This window comes from Impatiens glandulifera, chromosome 5 (assembly GCF_907164915.1).
Source record: "Impatiens glandulifera chromosome 5, dImpGla2.1, whole genome shotgun sequence".
In the NCBI taxonomy this organism is placed as follows: domain Eukaryota; kingdom Viridiplantae; phylum Streptophyta; class Magnoliopsida; order Ericales; family Balsaminaceae; genus Impatiens; species Impatiens glandulifera.
In genome coordinates this window covers 3079079-3099072 of record NC_061866.1, presented here as the reverse complement: position 1 = coordinate 3099072, position 19994 = coordinate 3079079, and the positions used below count along the sequence as shown (strand labels likewise).

At 33.2% G+C, this 19994-nt stretch overlaps 1 protein-coding gene across 1 annotated transcript; it reads left to right on the top strand.

The window, feature by feature from the left end:
• The first annotated feature begins 9478 nt into the window (after window positions 1-9478).
• On the top strand, window positions 9479-19279 carry LOC124938128 (DNA glycosylase/AP lyase ROS1-like). The gene is made up of 20 exons (XM_047478504.1): window positions 9479-10034; window positions 10218-12110; window positions 12192-12560; window positions 13145-13235; window positions 13316-13488; window positions 13579-14681; window positions 14783-14862; window positions 14956-15040; window positions 15133-15224; window positions 15294-15362; window positions 15492-15528; window positions 15620-15702; window positions 16022-16492; window positions 16858-16894; window positions 16983-17040; window positions 17425-17564; window positions 17686-17751; window positions 17837-17951; window positions 18028-18066; window positions 18792-19279. The coding sequence occupies exons 1-20, from the start codon at window positions 9479-9481 to the stop codon at window positions 18926-18928; spliced, it is 5694 nt and encodes a 1897-aa protein (XP_047334460.1). The 3' UTR covers window positions 18929-19279.
• Window positions 19280-19994: the final 715 nt, after the last annotated feature.

Sequence of the window (19994 nt, the reverse complement as noted above, 5' to 3'; positions counted from 1 at the left end):
GACCATTGTAATCTCGAAAAAATCCTTCTTTCGATTTTTGTGGAAGCTCAAGTTCGAGAACTTCAATCTCGATTTGTGTGTTAGGAATCTTATAAAATAAAACATTATTTTAAAAAAATTCAAATAATTCCTGACCGCTTTTGAAATTAATTATAAAAATAATTAATTTAAATTTAAATTTAAATAATCCGGGGATTGCGGTAATTATATTACAATTTAATTTTTTTAGAAATTCGTTGTTTAAGTTAATTAAAAATATCTAATTTAAAAAATTATTTCTTTAAAATAGAGTCTTCAATTATTTTTGAAAATTAATAAAATGGCATATGTGTACAAACGTATTAGTTAGAGTTTCTTTTTGGTTCGTAGTTTGGTGATAATCGAAAAAAAGTTTTCGCGCTTTATCCTCTATACCCATTTTAAAAACGGTCTCTACTCATAACTTTAGCTTTTAAAAATCGGTTGTATAATGTTTTATTTTAACCAATTATTCTTTTGGTCCTAAGAATGCATAAGGTTTGTGCGTTATTTAAATAATTGTAACAACAATTATTTAAATGTTGGTATTTGTTATTGATGATAACATAGGGAGGAAAGAACGTGAAGAACATCAATTTAAAAGGCATTAGGGTTTTAAAATAAATCATAAACGAGACTTGGTCAAAATAATTTTTGTGGAAATATCTCATAAATATTATGAAATCATTTTCTAATTTTTCGGGATTTTTAGAAAATGATTTGAGGTTCCAAAATTACAAAAATAATTTTGTGAGTTTAAAAATGAGAACCAAACAGGCCTTAAGAGCGGTGTCCTAGGTCCTGAGTTTGTTTTATCGTTTGAAGGCTAAGAGCCCTTGGTCCTAGGTCAAGAGCCACTCGATCGGGGCTTAGGATCCTCGGTTGGACCTGTCGGTCCTAATTGAAAAGCCTCAGTTTGGGTGCTAAGGACTCTTAATCCTAGGCTAGAGTTCTCGATCGGATGTAAAAAATCTCGGTTCTAGGTGGAGGTCATCGTTCCTAGGTTCGGGAGTTCTCGGTCGGGTGCAAGACACCTTAGTCTTAGGCTATATTTTTTGGCCGAATGTAAAAATTCTCGGTCGAACCTCTCGGTCATCGATGAAGAACATCGGTCGAACCTATCGGTCCTTGATGAAAAACCTCGGTCAACCTACCGGTCCTCAAGAACATCAAAATTGCAAGTTTTGCAATTTTGATGGAGGCTTGGATTCTTCGATCTAAGGGCCTAGGTAGCTTCACAAATCTCCAATGAACATTTAGAATATCATCCCAAGTTATTAATTGACATGGGTGGTGATCAATTCATTCAAAACAGTTTGTAGTCAAAAATCAGGTTTTTGATTTTAAATTTGTTTTGAAATGTAAGGAGCTAGTCAATAACTTCATTATACTCCAAATATTTAATTGGTACCAAAATAAGAATTTTGCACCAATTCAAGAACTCTAAAATTTCAATTATTTTGAAATTTTTATTTTGATCAAACATGATCGGGATGGATTAATCATGATCCAAACAATTGCTCAAGATCATTATAAACATGTTGGGATGCTTTCTAGACATATTTTTTAAGGATTAGTCCAAGAACAGCAAATTCAATTTTTCAATTTATAAAATTAAAGTTTAGGTTTTACTATTTAAAGTTGATTTTTTGATTGAATGATTCTAACCTAAATAGAAAGCTTGGAAATTATTCTAAGATCGATTTCTAATCCTAAAAATTATCAATCATACAGTATATATACTTATGAAAATGAAATATAAAAATTTCAATTTCAAACTGAAAGTATGAATTAAAATATGATTGAAAGCATATTAAGGATTGGAGAACACTCCTTAAACCTTAAGGAAGATTTTGAGATGCCTGGATCCAAGCTGTAAAACCTTATACAGAATTTTCAAAAAATTAGATGCTTTGAGCTTCAATAGTAGACTTTCGATTTCTTCCGATTTGAGGCTTGAGATGTTATCTCTTGGCTTTGTATTTGTTCAAGGAGACTATTTATAGCCTTCCTAAGTCGGTGGATGCTTCAAGTGGATCGAATCAGCCAAAAGTCATTAATGGCGTTTTGGTTTCTCTTCATCCCACTTGCTGGAATATGAATTAATTGTGCAGATATATGTAGGGGAAATGAGCATCGTGGTAGGGTGATCATTTCACCTTTCGAATCAGCCAATTTGGTTGACTGTGGAGAAAGTTTCATCTCTCAATAATAAAAAATGGATATGTTCTTATCCTTCCAGCGATCGCGTTGGAGAAGACGGTTATGGCATGAAACGACGTCATTTTGGGCGAAAACGCGGACGTAGAGCGGTCCTTTAGCATTCCGTCCACGTTTTGGTCATTCCATCGTGTTCTAGTTGATGAAACTAACGCTCGCGTTAGTCGGTTCGTTGCTTTGCAGACGCACAGTCATTCGGTTGCAGAAGGCTACGCGGGCGCGTCTAGGGAATTGGATGAAAATTCAACGCTCATCCAATGGATGTGGTTTCGGCTCTCGCTTTCCTTCATAATTCCGGTTACACCCGTTTACGATTTTATTTTTATTTTAAAACATTAAGGGTTTTTTTTAATTGTTTTTTCTTTTAACCTTTTGACTTTAATTTTAATCTTTTTAAATACACAAAATATTAAAATAAATACTACAAATATTTATTTTATATTTTAGAGTTTAATAAATAATTTTTAGGGATGAAATGGGTACCTCATTTATTCTAAATTATTTATTTTAATCGTTTGATTTTTTTTTAAATTATTTTAAGATAAAATGAATACAACATTTATCTAAAATAATTTAATTTTGTTATTTGATCATTTTCCTTATTTAATTAGATTTTAATTATCACAATAATTAATTTAATTAATTGTTTTAATTAGGTTTTGGCCTTAGTTAATTATTTTTATTTTATGTATTCAAAAAAATATGAAAATAATTATTTTAATTTTAAAATTTGGGTACGCAAATTTTTCGTGTTTACAACCATTTTTTTAAAATAGAGAAAAAAATAGTTAATTCATTGGAAAAAAATAAAAAAATTATTGATTATGTCTAAGATAGTAAAAATCGATAATTTACGTAAAATTATTGGCGGACTATAAATTTGTAAAATCTAGTTAGGTGAAATCTTAAAAGTTTAATTTGGAAAATATTAGTTATATATTATTGATATTTATATATAATTAATTATTTTATACCTAATTAATTTTAAAAAAAATAATATATTTATATATAAAATTAATTAAACAATAATAAATAATAAATGACAATATAAAAAATTGTATTTACAAAATTAATTTTATTAATTTATTTATTATTATTATTTAATTTATAAATATAATTTTTTTAATGTAAAGTATAATAAAATCGTAAAACCGAAATTTTTTATAAACTCGTAAAATTTTATTATCGTAAATTTAAAATCATATAAATTATTTAAAATCAGTCGTTAAACTTCTATAGAATCATAAAATCGTAGAATTTTAAGAGTTAACTCGAAATTTTAACAACCTTGGTAATGTCACGTTTTTACCGTAAAAGAAAAAATAAATCGGGGTAGACTCCATTTAGTAGGTTCGTTTACGATCTGTCCAGTTTATAAAGAAACCCTAATGACGTCATTCAAATCGAACCGACCAAAAAGAAACTCTAATGAATTCGGTTTTGTCTATCCGGTTTGATATTTGGTAAAGAGTCCCAAATAACCTGTCAGATTTCGAATTCTAAATTTTGATACCAAATTTATTCAAACTCACAAAAATTATAAATAGAGTTCTTACACCATTTTATTTTTACGAAAACCATTTAATCTTTTCTAGTCAACTAAACCTTAGCAATCGAAGGTCGGGTCGGAAGTCTCTCTTAGTGAAAGTATCCTCCAACCGAACCCAACACAAGATTTGGTTGGTCTGGTTTGATAAAGAAACCCTAATTACCAAATATCAAATCGAATAGAACAGACAAAAACGAAACTTTAATGAATTAGGTTTGGTCGGTCCGATTTGAATTGTTTCAGTTTGATTTGAACGATTTTGTCGGTTTATTTACTCCTTAGTTTCGTAAACCAACAAAACATATATAAAGTAATTTAATATCTTGAAAATCAATTCATAACTAATGTAACAATCTCTTGCCAACAAATAAAAAACTATTTAGCTACACTTATACAAGCTCAAAACCTACTCCATATGTAGTAGTCATATATTGTTTGAATGAACATCAAATTTAATTCAAATTGATTTTCAATTTTATGTTTTTCACTTTGCTCGAGATCATTCGAAAACAATTTAAGATTGCCTAAGATTTCTGCAACAACTATAGTAAATAATAGACTTTTTTCAACTTGCCCTTTTCAAAATTCATCTCTATAGTCACAACCTATGATTCTTTACTTACCACACCCCTAATTTCACTTTTCTAGTCTGATTTGACCTATGTCTCTTTACTTACCACGCCCTTAATTTCACTTTTCTAGTCTGATTTGAGATAAGCTTTTGTTTGGTTGAATCTCCCCACGCTTAATTATTACAGTGTATCTTAAATGTTATCAATAAATATGATATCTGGCAACCAATGCATGTTAAGAAAATGTTGGTATAAGCATTAAAACCTTTATTTTTCTCTAGATGATTTCAATTTTTTAGATAAATTTGTTGGGCGATGAAAATAAGAATTTTAATGACTCTTGCATGCCTTGGAAAGAATCTTTTCGGTCTAATGACTGTTGAGAAGACTCAGACGAAAGGAGTAAAGAAGGTACAGACTTTTGTTTTTTTATTAATTTTTACTTTTTACTTTTTTACTTTTTCTGGTTACAACCATTAGATTGTTTGCAGTAGCTATAGTAGCTAAACTTTGTTTTTTACTCTAATCGGTTACCACCCCAATGCGACAAAGTTTTTTTACTTTTAATTTTCATTTTAAATAGAGTAGACAACCTCCACGTTTTCATACACAACACTGACAGGTGCATTTAATTGTATTTTTTTCAAATTAAGCATTCAAACATACTTAACGTTGTATTTCAAATTTTGTTTATACTAGGGTTTGTTCGAGATTCTCAGTATTGTTTATCTGAATAACTTTTTTTATTAAAATTTTGAAAAAGTTTTGTTTATTAATGAATTGAATGATATAAAAATAAAAGAATTATAAAAAGTATGTTATTTTATATTATTTGAAAAGCGGTGAACAAACAATCGGTGGTACGGCAACACCTAAATTTGTACACTTAGCTTTGGCACATTAGATGTCAAATCTAGAGATATATTCACGAACACGTCATGGATCCTTTTTTCGTTACTTTATTATTTAATTGTAAAAAAAATTAACTTAATATATATACACATTTTTTAAAAATAAAACAAATTGTTTAAGACTTACAATTATTGTAATATATTTAAAAGTAATTTGTTTTTATATAAAATAAAAACTTGTTTACCGACTACAAAATAAATATTCAAAAAAAAAACGTTAATAGAGAGTGACTTAACGTTCAAAACGGGAGATATAGATTATGTCGTGTCTGGACACAGACACGAATTGCCCCGGACCTAAATTGGATTGGATCGGACTATGTCGTTCTGGCCCGAATATTAGGGTTTAGTTCAAACTAATTATCGGACAGAAATAAAATGTGTAAAATTGTTTATGAAATTGATTTAGGAATATCTTATTTATGTAAGACTTCATTTGTAACACATGGATTTACAAACTCTAGATGCACCAAATTTTTCAAAAACAAAAAATATTTGTGATTTTGAGCATTTTCGAGAGAGTTCGTAGAATCTTGTTTATATTTTCACTAATGAATTTGATTTTAAAAGGTCGTCTAATAAAATTAATTTTTTATCTTGATTTTCACCTTTTCCGAATTAGATAGACATATTTTCTAGTAAATTAAGCATTTTCTAAGTGTTTGAGTGATTTTTTATTATTTACGAGTATTTTGGATTCAATTACGATCTAAGATAAAATACATTATCTCTTTAGTCTAATTCGAAAAAATTCTTATAAAGTAGAAAGATTCCAAAGTCTGACTCGTAGGAAGTTGAAAACCCTAATTTATCTATGTCGATTTCGATTATTAGTAGAATTTTCAATTTTGTTTATATTCGGACAAACCGATTTTTATATGTCGGTCTCGAGTGGACAACTAAGAATCATGTTCCTACTTTTCATTAGGGCACATAATCATATCGATGTAATATAATTGAATCCATTATAATATTTAGGTCAAATAATTTAACCGTAATAACCGAATGTTCGATGTAATGTTCGCGAAAAAAATGAAATAAAAAAAGAAAAAAATGGAGGACAACTGGGGACTAGGGACAAAATTATGATAGTCAAGAGTAAGGAAGCGGTGGGATGGGATAACGGTAACGTGGATAACAGCAAGATGCATAAAAGGATAACCTTGAAATTCACGCAGTAGATGGTAACCTGGGCAACCGGTTGAACATTGTGACAAAAATCCTGTCTGGCTACAAGTTTCATGAAGATATATATCACAAATAAAGTCTTGTTCGGTTTGAATTTAAAAAAAATCTTAATATAAATCGATAAAAATCTATTCACTCTCTAATCAATTACATAAATCTTAATATAAACAGACATATATTTATTCTATAATCAATCACATCAATTGCATCACTCAATATTCATTAATTAAAAGTAGTATGATATCATATTTCACTCTAATCAATCACATCACTCAATTTTATTAAATAAAATATTATAATATTATATACTTTTATAACCAATCACGAAGTATTATAATATCTTATACTTTTATAATCAATCACATCACTCGATATTCATTTAACCGCAATAACATTTCCCTCCTCCTCTGTACCCCATCATATCACTCAATATTCGTTCGCCCACGTGCTATAATATTATATACGTTGACCAAATCAACATCAGTTTATCAAAATCAACATCGATCAAACATTTTATAATAGTTTATTCAAATAAACTATAAAGAACAAACCCTAATTATAGATGGATTCAAATAAGTCATTAATAATTACAAATACATAAATATAATTTCTTCATCTAGATGCCACACATAACTATGATTTTTACTATATTTCCTATAATAACTTTTTACCAATATAATTTACTTTAAATAAAATTTACTTTAATTTGTATCATCAATTAGAAGACTACATTATGTTTATATTTTTTTTGATAAATTTTATATTCAAAGTTAAATTTACTTACATTAAAAAAATTATTACCCACTTTATAATGTTCTGTTAATTCATTTACATCTTAATCATACTTGTTTGATCTCGGTTTATTTACAAAAATAAATTATAAATTTAATCAATTCTAAACATATTTAATTATTTAAATTTCAGCATTAGAGACTTAGACTATGATTATATAAATAATTCATTTTTTTTTATAAGTTTATTTTTGTAAATAAACCGAGATCAAACCAATACGATTATCTATAACGAGTTAAAATGTAAATGAATTAACAAAACATTATAAAAAAATAAATTATTTGTACAATCATAATCTAAGTCTCTAATGCTGAAATTCAAATAATTAAATGTGTTTAGAATTATTTAAATTTATAATTTAGATTTTGTGGTTTACACTTTTTTTTTAATGTAAAAGACGAATTACCGAGATATTTTAAAAAATAAAACAATTAAGAATTATTAAATAAAATATGAATCAATCATAGTTCAAAAACATCATAAAACTAATATTATATGAATTATTTTATTACAATGTTTAATATTGAAAAAGAATAAATAATAAGATTAATCGATTTTGTTACATAGTAGTGTCCCGGTTTGACCTAATCGGACTATTTAAGATTATATGAATTATTTTATTAAAATGTTTAATATTTAAAACTTATAAATAAAAAATGTTAATTTATTTTGTTACATGGTATGTATTGTTTTTCATTTAACCTAATGGGATTATTCAAGACTATATGAATTATTTTATTAAAATGTTTTATATTCAAAATTTATGCATAAAAATGTTAACCTATTTTTTTACATGTATAAAAGGAATAATCGTACTTGCAACTAATCTAATCATATGATCTCATATTAAGAAAATACATTTATAGAATGTTTTAATTAGTTAAATTATTATAATAATTTTTATAATTCAAATTTTACAAAAGTAAAATAGATATACCATAATTAATGAATTTAATGATTTGATAGTATAAAATTAAGATATGATATATACATTTTACATAAAAATCTTATTGTTAGTAATTAATTGAGTAATTTGATAATTAAATAAAAAAAAAATGTATCCTTCCAAAATTGCTATAGAATCTTGATCAAGATTGTCATAATTTTATATAAATGTTTGAGAAAGATGGTATCAATCAATATGATGTAATCTGATATTAAAATTTAGTAAATATTCTACATTCACTCTTTTTTTTTTTTAAATGTTTTAGTAAGAAATATTTTAAGCATTCAACATTAAACTGATCTCAATTCCAAATTTAATCAATGAACTTAAGTTATGAACATTAAATTTAGTCTAAGAACCCATTATATAAAAAATGAAAATTAATGGATGTTTGGAAATGAGGTAGCATAACATTAAATATAAATATTAAAGAATGATGTAATTGGGTCAAAATAGTTGAAAAAAAAGGTAAAACGTAAGTTTTAATTACATTAATCTCTGTTTGAAAGAGGAAACATACCACTTTCATGTGATAGTTAGGCAAAAAATAGAAAGAAAGTGAGTAAAAGCTTAGTTTATAATATTATATAGGGAGGGTAAAAAAAAAGGAGTAAATAAAAAAAATTGGCGTTTGATTAATTCAGTAAAAGGTAAGTTACCTGTGGTGGTCTACCGGATACCGGGAAAAGTGAGTAACAGCCAGCATGACCTATTCTTCCTCCGTTTAGAATAAAAGCATGGTCCATATCCCCCTTTCTTTACTTTCTTTTTCATACTTTCTCTCTTTCTTACACTTACCATCTTCAACACATTCAGGATTCACCCACCTTCTCTCTCTCTCTCTTTCTCTCTCCGTCGTCCTAGCTAGTCCGGTCACTCTTATCAGCAGCAGCTCTTCTCCGGCCAGCCATCAATTGGTAAACAAACACTCATCTTTCATTTCATATCATTTCTTCTATTACCCATCAAACCCATTAATGCATTGATCCTCACCCAACAATTTTCATCACAGATCAAGCTTATACAAGGGTTCAAGAAGAACATACCAATTGATGAACCCCATTTTCGAATTGCTGAGATATCCTGGCATAGAACAGAGGTTTGTGTTTTTTGTTTTGGGTAGTAGGGTTCTGTTTTTTTATTTTATTTAATACTAGTCCCCTCCTGTGCTAAGAAAAAACTGTTTCTCTCACCTCCAAGCAGGGACGACGATCATCATCTAATCTAGATTGATTTTGCCGGCAATTTCCTAGTGGGCTTCCGAATTTCAGATCAGAAAGAAATGGGTAGCGAAAGAAAGACTTCATCAGCAGCCGCAGCAGCAGCAGCAGGAGGGGGTTCATCTTCATCGGGAATGGAAAATCTCCATTTTTATCCTAGTTGCTGGTTACCGGTAACTCCGGTAAAGCCGATTGAACCTCAAACTATGCCGATCTGTGAAGAGGGAAGGCTTGGAAGCCAGTTGGGGCAGCAGGCAACGTGGCCTGAAACGACCGGTCAGATTCATCCACCTGGAATGGGAGATTACGGTTCAGCATCAGCTGCATGCAACAACAACAACAACATTTCATCAAACCGTTATTTCGACATAAACCAGAGTATAAATAACTGGGAGGAGGAATCTGGAAACAATCATTTCAGTAAATCTAGCAGCTTGGATATGGAGAGTCTAAACACTCTTCCTTTTGCTGATCTACTTGCACTTGCTAATAACATGGGACCACCAGATACCAATATGCATGCTCAGACTAGTCATTTCGGCGGCTTTGATCCTACAAGTTTCATGTCTATGTTCGGAGGAAATACTGCTGCACCAGATGGAGGACGACTTAATAACAGTAAGTACACAAAACACTTTCTGTTTTTTTTTTGTTTCTCTACTAGGAAACTTTTGATGTTTTCGAGATACATTAACATAAACATAAACAAAAGTGTGTTCCCAAATGGGGTGTCTGTTTATCAGTTCATGCATTTCTTCATTTTTGTTGCAAAACTAATGAAATTGTAACCTTTTCAAACAGATGGGGGTTGTGATTTGAATTTCCCACCAACAGTAACAGAACCGAGCTCAAACAGCTTCTTTTTCACCAATTTGGCACCTGAAATACCATTCCCAACCAATAAAACGGTTACCAATGATCAAGTGTTGGAGGATGGTATGCCAGGAAAGGAAAAGGAACAGAGGGGAAGTGGTTTTCCTGCAGGAATGCATGAGAATCATAACCCTGATAAGGGTATAAATCCCCCTGTCATAAATATTGATTTGAACAAGACACCCAATCTGAAGCCAAAGAGAAGGAAACACAGACCTAAAGTGATTAGAGAAGATCAACCCAAAAGGACTCCAAAACCAATGAATCCCCCTATCAACAAGACTCCAATGGCTAAGAAGACTCCAACGGCAAAGAAGACTCCAAGGGCGAGGAAGACTCCAACTGCAAAGAACACTCCAACTGCGAAGAACACTCCAACGACGAACCAGACTCCAACGACGAACCAGACTCCAACGACAAACCAGACTCCAACGACAAATCAGACTCCAACGACAAATCAGACTCCAACGGCGTACCATACTCCAATGAAGAACCAGACTCCAATGACAAACCAGACTCCAATGACGTACCAGACTCCAATGACGTACCAGACTCCAATGACGTACCAGACTCCAATGACGTACCAGACTCCAATGGCGTACCAGACTCCAATGACGTACCAGAATCCAATGACGAACCAGACTCCAATGGCGAACCAGACTCCAATGGCGAACCATACTCCAATGGCGAACCATACTCCAATGGCGAACCATACTCCAATGGCGAACCATACTCCAATGGCGAACCATACTCCAATGGCGAACCATACTCCAATGGCGAACCATACTCCAATGGCAAACCAGACTCCAATGGCAAACCAGACTCCAATGGCGAACCATACTCCAATGACGAACAAGACGCCAAGCACCAAAAGGAAGTATATTCGCAAATCTCCAGCCGAGAAAGATGCAGAAGAAAGTGGTACCCACGCTAGGAGAAAGCTGGCATTCGAAGGTGAAAACAAAGTCAATGTTGAATCTCAAGCACAAAATTTCAGCACGAGAGTGGAACCATCATCGACCATAGACCTGGATAAGGAAACAGAAATAACCGTAGAGAAGACAACCACTGGTGAGATCCGGATCAATATGTTTTCAAATAAATCAAATGGAAACATGCCAATACCGAGGAGCCCAAATGGTTCAAACTGCAGCACCAACGAGAATTTAACAAGAGGCAAACAAAGGATAGGACAAGAAAGAGGACATTTTCCTACATCTGCCGATGCAGTTCCCAAAAGCAATAATATGGCCGGTGTTCATTACAACTCCTTGCATGGATATCTTGGGATGTTACCAATGTATCCTTGCGATAGCCAGAATAATGGAATTAACTTCCCACCAATTTGCAAGAGAAAGAGGAGTGAAAAGGTCTACTGTTCAACCTCATCTACACCCATCATTAACCCAGAAAATGGTAAACCTCATGCAATGCCTTACCAATCCGGTTTTTACACCCAGAAATCCAATCTCTATTCTCCTCCTCCACAATTTAAAAGCCCTTCCTTCCAAAATCTGCTAATAAATGTCCAAGGAGGACAGCCACCACCTCCTCCTCCTCTGTGTAGAATGCCATTTGACCATTTGTGGAGAATGACAAAAAAAAGATCCAAGGGGCCAACTAAAGTGCGGGACATGGCTTCATTAATGGGAGATGCTGTAGACAAACTGTTACAACCTTCGCCGATTCAAGTGCCAGCATCAGAAAATCAGAAACATCACAAAAGCCCAAATCAGATTCATACATGCATGGAAGCCCTAGCTGCAAATAGTTCAGTCCAGATGATAACAAAGAAGAGGACAAGGAGGCAACAAAATAACGGTAAAAATACTTATCCATTCACAAAATGTTATTGTTAAATTTATTGTCTCTTACATGTCTTGTCTCTGCCATTAATTGCAGGTTTTCTAGGGAAATGGGGCAAACTAAGTCTTAATAGAGTGGCAGTAATGTTTAGCAAGATGAATATAAATCAAGAAATTGTGAAATACAAAAGGAAAAGAAAGGTGAAAAACGTGGAACAAAATGCACTAGTTCTTTACCAAAGAGATGGAACCATCATTCCGCATAGTGACACAAAGAAAAAACCAGTGAGGCCTAAAGTTGACTTGGATCCAGAGACAGACAGAGTATGGAGGCTTCTTTTGGAGAATATCAACAGTGAAGGCATCGACGGAACAGATGAAGAAAAAGTAAAAGGGTGGGAAGATGAAAGAACTGTGTTCCAAGGGAGAGCTGACTCATTTATCGCACGCATGCACCTAGTCCAAGGTTCGGAACTACTCCCTTTATTGAAATAATATACAAGGACATGTATTTTTTGCATTAAAATGAATTAGGGAAATGCAAATTTTATTTTTAAGCCTATAAGTTTAAGGTAACAAGTTAGCAAACAATTGCATGAAGAGCATAGTGGATATGAAAATTTTGTCTTGCTGATTCAGTTGCTAAAAGATAATGAAAAGAACAAAATTAATGCAAATCATCAAAATAGAATAATCTAGTTGAATTCCCTTGATATTATAGTGAGTTTTACTGGTAAATCCAGTAACAGAAAAGGTAGTTTCATTGTAAATAAATTGCAAGCAAGTCTGGTATTGTTCTAGTCATACCAAATTTAATCGGTTAATAAAAGACTTGAGATATAATGTGATGTGTCAGCACATTCTATATCTTTATTGTAGCTCGGAGGAAGTATAATACTTCCAGCATAATATGTGTGCTAAAAGTTATTGGACTGAAGTTTGCTAAAATTTCAAATAGAAATTGTTATGTTTCTCCAGCAGAAGGCTTTCGAGCTCATTTTTTAAGTTTACTTAACTTCTATATTTAAATTCCTAAATGCATGTTTGCAGGGGATAGGCGATTTTCTCCATGGAAAGGGTCAGTGGTGGATTCAGTGGTGGGGGTTTTCCTAACACAGAACGTCTCCGATCATCTTTCTAGGTCATTTGAAACTTCAGATTCAGCAATTTAATTAACAAATTGTAGTGGAAAACATATTCATTGTTCATTTTACCTTGCAGTTCTGCTTTCATGTCACTTGCTGCCCGGTTTCCCCTCAAATCTGAGATCAATCCTGAGAAACATTTCGAGGAGACTATTCCCCTGGTTGAGGAACCAGAGATATGCATACAAGATGGAGAGAATGCCCCAAAATGGGACGAGGGGACGTCCAGTCAACCAGACTGCGCAATAGGTAAAATCATCAACCATGTGTTCTCCAGAAAACGACATCAGTGATGAAATTCTAGACATAATTTTAACTTGTTATGACCATATTTTTCAGGAGACCATGAAGAGATACACAGTACTCTCCCTAAAGTTAAAGAAATATTTCAGACCAGGGATGATAAAAGGCAGCAGGATGACGATCTCTCCCCTCAGAGTTCAGTTGTTTGTTCTACCAACTCTGTTGGTTCAATTTCTCACCCTGTTGAGATATTAGGATCAAGCTTGAAAGGTAACCTGGAAGCAGATCAAACAGTCATGTCAAATCCTTGTGTGGAGCTGTCACAGAAGCCAGGGATCTCATTCTATGGAGTCCTACACAGGAATGAACATATCCCAGAAGAACCAATGTCTGGTTTGCAGAACCAAAACACAGATGCATCAAACATCCCTAACTCATCATTAGATCCTGCTGTTCCTTCCATAAACATGCATCCTCAGATGACCAGTCACTTTGAAGCAGTAGAAAATGAGTATTTAAAGAGGGTGGACATAGAGAGCACATGTCACAATATCTCCAGAAAATCAGGAGAGCACAGCAGAAGTGAACCAAGTGCAATAACCGAAGAATCTGTGCATTTACCTATTGGTGAAAAGATGACGCCTGAGACCACCTGTGAAGCATCCAGATCTAGCAATGAAAATATTCAGACTAACAGTTGTGAAGGAAATTTGAATAAGATGCACTATCATCAGTACATACCAGTTTGGGATGTCAATTGGATGGATCAAACAGCAGCAGAGCAACATAGTAACCATAAGCAGCAAGTTCTGGAGGCCCAAAACCTTCAAAAGGAGGCAATGCTCGGCTCTGAGAGTACAAGTACTATTAATGATTCAAAAAACACTGGACAGAAGGCAGTTGACTCAGGCTTCAAGGACCCTGGTTTAGTCAATGGTGAATCGGTTGAAGCAGGTGTCAAAATTGATTTAGTAAACGCTTCTAAAACTAAGAAAGGAAGGACAGGAAAGGTAAAAAAGAAAGAAATTGATTGGGACATATTAAGAAAAAATGCACATCGCGATTTCGGAGTAAGAGAAAAATCGGCCAATACAATGAACTCATTGGACTGGGAGGCAGTACGAAGTGCACATGTCAGTGAAATCGCAAACACCATTAAAGAAAGGGGAATGAACAATATGCTGGCAGAAAGAATCCAGGTGAGTTGAACATGTCTTGATTTTGATTGCTGACATTATACAATGTGGATGGTCATGCCAAATTTTATGAGATTCATACAAACCTGAAACCTTTTTTACAGGATTTCCTAAACCGCTTGATCAAAGATCACGAAAGAATTGATCTTGAATGGTTGAGGGATGTTCCACCTGACAAAGCAAAGTAAGTTTATTTGAAAATTTACAAGAAAAGACAAGTCTTCAGTATATCATTCTAGATAGTACGAATTTCATACTAACATATTTTTATTTGTAGAGAATATCTATTGAGTTTTAGGGGACTGGGTCTCAAAAGTGTAGAGTGTGTGCGACTCCTTACACTTCATCATCTTGCCTTCCCAGTAAGTTTTTGTTCATGCAGTAGCTATATCTTAAAGGTACAAGAAAGGGAAAATCTTAAATCTAATACTTCACTCTTGCATTATTCAATAAGGTTGACACAAATGTTGGGAGAATAGCTGTAAGACTGGGATGGGTACCCATTCGACCACTGCCTGAGTCACTTCAGTTGCATCTTCTAGAATTGTAAGTGATAGAGTGAACTATTCATTCTGAACTTTCTTCAGGGACATTTCTAATACAGATACTCCACAGGTACCCAGTATTAGAGACCATTCAAAGATATCTCTGGCCAAGACTCTGCAAGCTAGACCAAAGAACATTGTAAGTATTCATGTTTTTCTTCCGTGTTGACTCGCATACTGAAACAATCTTCAATATGAATGTGTAAGAAACAGACTACTATTGTGGTACTATGGAATAATACATTGTCTATAAATCTATGTCATTCAGGTATGAGCTGCACTACCAAATGATTACATTTGGAAAGGTATGTGCATTTTTTAAGGATAATTGCATCGGTAAAAATAACTAATCAGTGAAAAGTCTTAACACTAATGGGCATCTCCTTGATTATGCAGGTTTTTTGCACAAAAAGCAAACCAAATTGCAATGCCTGTCCAATGAGGGGAGATTGTCGACACTTTGCAAGTGCATTTGCAAGGTTTGTAACTAAGACATTACTCTTCAAATAAGCATTTTGCAGTATGCAATAAACTTACTCTACCAGCATATTGATTTGTCTGTACTATGCATGTTGTTTAGCACATAAAGATGCCAAAATCAAGAAATAGAGTTTTTTCCATTGCATAAGTTTTCATAAAAGTGTATTATTCTTACTTAACAAGCAAAGATGCATCATGCTATTAGAGTATAAATAACTCAATTTTATTCAGGTAAATTACATCTTAATGACCTATAATTACAAGCAGCATGCATATTACTTTAATATTAAATTGATCAGTGAATAATGATGCATGCAGTGCAAGGCTTTCCCTTCCAGCACCAGAAGAGAAACGTCTAGTCCCAACAGCTGAAAGCAAAGTACCTGATGAGGCTTTCCCCTTCCCTTCTGCTAGTAGACTAATGCCTCTACCTCCAGCAGAAGAAATTCAAGAGCTGCATGTACACCCTCAAAGCAGCTTGTGTGAACCGACTGTTGAAGTGCCAACATCACCTGAGCCCATAATTGAAGTCCCCTCTACACCAGAGCCACAATTACAAATGCCAGATGATGATATTGAGGATTGTTTCTTTGAGGACCCTGATGAAATTCCCACCATCAAATTGAACATTGAAGAATTCGCACAAAATCTACAAAACTACATGCAGCAGAAAATGGAACTTACAGATGATAACATGTCTAAAGCTTTAGTAGCTTTGACTCCTGAGGCGGCTTCTCTCCCAACACCTAAGCTTAAGAATGTGGGCCGCCTAAGAACAGAGCACCAAGTGTAAGTAGGCATTTCAAGATTTCCAAATCATTAAACATATGGTTGAAATATTAAATATTATGTCACAACTATAATCATAGTTTTAGGCATATATCATATTTAACATTCCAACATATATGTTATCCCAATTCTTTTTGAGTTATGCTTCCTGGATAGATATTGTTATTCACAAGGAAGAAATCAATGCATCACTTAAAATTATTATGTTTCAAATATATAGAGTGACTCACCAACAAAAAAACTTAAGCATGCATGTGAACGAAGGGGCTGAAGAAAATTTCTTTTGTCAATCATAAAAATATCATTACTTTGAAGAATTTTCCCCTGACTAATAAATTTTGTTTCAAATCTGTTCCTTTATGCAGATATGAGCTTCCAGATTCACATTGTCTGCTGGAAGGGGTTAGTCAAGAATTCGATATTCCAAAATTATAATGATTGACCTCTTTGGAACTAATTTTTAACAAATTGTTACTTTAATTCTTCACAGTTGGAGAAACGAGAACCAGATGATCCATGTTCCTACATGCTAGCGATATGGACACCAGGTGAGTAGTATAGCAAACGCATGTATCAATCTATGAGCCTCATTCGCACATGTCTAATGTCCTTTTTCAACAAAAATAAGTATTAAATTAATATGCAAAATACACATCCAAAATAATATGTTCTCTCTTACAACAGTAAAATAGCACTTTGAATGCATTGTTTGTGGCTAAAGTAAAGCTCTTGAGAACAATCTCCATCTTATACTCATTTGAGAAGCTGGTCCATTAGGTACTATGTGGCTAAAGTGCTACCAAGCCAACAATAAGCCAGAGTATTAGCCAAAACAAGCAAAGACTAAAGAGAGAAGATTTTGATTAAGGAGAAAGGGAGATCCTTTTTCCATATTACAAAAAAAACTCATCAGTTTCCGTTTTTTGCAACAGGAGAAACTCCAAACTCAGTTCAACCACCAGAAAGTAGGTGTAACGCCAAAGAATCAGGTCAATTGTGTAATGAGACGACATGTTTCTCGTGCAATAGCATCAAAGAAGCAAACTCACAGACTGTTAGAGGGACCCTTCTGGTAAGAATATGATCATAAGTACAGTTACAGCAACTCAGCAATAGTGGATGAAAATGCTTGTACAATTGTCTTTAGATGCAGCCACGCCTTGTCTGATTATGACAATAAATTTTGTAAACAGATACCATGCAGAACAGCCAACAGAGGAAGCTTTCCCCTTAATGGGACTTACTTTCAAGTCAATGAGGTTAAATATAGCAGTCTTAAAACTTCTGCTCACAACAGAAATGCCAAACTTTAAACTAAATAAGAGAATTCATTGTATTGTTCAGGTTTTTGCTGATCATGAATCTAGCCTCAATCCAATTGATATACCAAGGGATTGGATTTGGAATTTGCCAAGACGCACAGTTTACTTTGGTACCTCAATACCTACAATTTTCAAAGGTAATGGTTGTCCACTGTTGGACCTTTATTATCCACATCTCTAAAGAAAATTTCACATAGTTTCTTTGGTAAACAGGTCAAACAACACAAAGTATTCAGCATTGCTTCTGGAGAGGTGTGTACAATAAAACATTCTTGTATTTCTTGGCAGTCCATTATAGTAATCAAGCTTTGTCTTTTGATTTTCCCTATATTTGGCATCTATGTAGAGTACAAGGAAGCAAGCATAAATAATTCTGGCCTATATTATTCATTATTATTTCAACATACAGAAAACCAAAATATAAAACAACAAGATAATTACGAAACGGGAATTAGTCTTTCACACTATTTGCTTTAGGGTATATATCCCTAGAAAAATATTGATGTTGTTTAAGGCTATACATCTGTAGAATTAGTCTTTCACATTATTTGCTTAGGCATGGGATAGGTTAAATATGTGTTTTAGGCTATATATCCATAGAAAAATACTTATGTTAAAGCAGTTCTCAAGTAATATGCTTAAGTCTAAACTTTATTTCAAACACAACTAAAACTGTAGCACAAATGTGTGTTTTCCCATGTTGTGTTAAGGATTGAAACCATGTAATGGCACCTATAAAGTTGTCTGATGATTGGAATTTTTAGTTGCTTCAATGTTTAGATATTTTATGTCATACATATCTTGGATTAATAATCTTTTTGGCAAACAATCTTCCAGTTAAGGGAACTGTCCTTTTTCTCTTTTTTCTTTTTTCTTTCTTTAACCTTGTTGCTTAGATAAATACAGGAATTAGTATACAAATCAGTGGCACTTGTTATTTTTTCAATAACATGTAAATGTTCTTGTTGTGCTTGCAGGATTTGTCTGTGTGAGGGGGTTTGACCGAATGTCGCGTTCACCGCGACCACTCATTGCAAGGTTGCACTTTCCAGCCAGCAAGTTAACTAAGCCAAACGGAAAGAGTAAAGGCAAGAGTAACGACAAACAAGAATGACCCTCTTCCAATAGTTAGTTAACAGCCAGCAGAAGTGGTACATAAACTGTTAGGAGGAAACAGCACTGGAAACAAGTGTTTATACATCGCCATGAATATGGATAACCTATCACCCATGCAGCTAACTTATCACCCATGCACCTGATGCTTTGTTTTTTAGTAGCTTTCATGTTTAAATGTTGTGTCCTACTACATTAGATTAATATTCTTTTTGGTCAACAGTCTTTCAGTTAAGAGAACTTGAGTTTTTTTCATTTTATTTTATGTTAAGACAATATTCAGGAATTAGTATTTTATGTTCAACAGTTGCCTGCATTTTTTTTTCTCAATAGCATGCATGTTAATGCTCCAGTTGTCCTTGCATGATTCATCTTCATGAAGGGGGTCGACCAAAAGACACTGTCCAATTATTGCAAGATTTCACCTCTCAATCAGCAAGCTAATTGGGAGGCAAGAGTGAAAACAAGCAAGAATGACATACTTGCAATAGCTAACTCTAGAATTAACCAACCCAAGATGATTGTGTACTTATTGATTCCTAAAGAGACCATAGTCAGAGGAAGGAGATGAGAAGTACAGATGGGGGAGTCTTAGAAAGTCTAGATGAGAACAGGAAGAACTCTTTAATAGCAGTAAGAGAGATGAATGGAAGAACCTGAGGTGAAAAAATAGATTTCCATCAAATTCTCTACATATTCCCTATATTAATATCTTCTTGTAACTTGCAACTAACTGCTAATAAAATGCTAACTCAGCTTATTTCTAGGATGAAGCTCATGTGCCCTAATCCTCCTCTGTCACACTAACACAGAAATGGTGCATAAACTGTTAGAAGGAAACAGCACTGGAAACAAGTGTTTATACTTCTATTCTTTTGTTTTGTTTCTCTTCTCCCTCCCATATGTAATTCACTCACTAAACCCATCTTGCGTTTAACTTTCATTGAAAAGTTGACCTTATTCAAAAACAAGTGTTTATACTTAACTATCACCGATGCGATCACCAAATTCCACTGCACACCCACTATGGTCAATTATGCAAGTCCAATTAGCCAGTTCTTCCATCC

Bases quoted from the DNA above. Each gene is read 5' to 3' on its own strand.
- LOC124938128 (XM_047478504.1), top strand. From the start codon at position 9,479: ATGGGTAGCGAAAGAAAGACTTCATCAGCAGCCGCAGCAGCAGCAGCA. The intron at 14,682-14,782 runs GTGAGTTGAACA...CCTTTTTTACAG, and splicing joins TGCTGGCAGAAAGAATCCAG to GATTTCCTAAACCGCTTGAT. The intron at 18,067-18,791 runs GTGTGTACAATA...TTGTGCTTGCAG, and splicing joins TCAGCATTGCTTCTGGAGAG to GATTTGTCTGTGTGAGGGGG.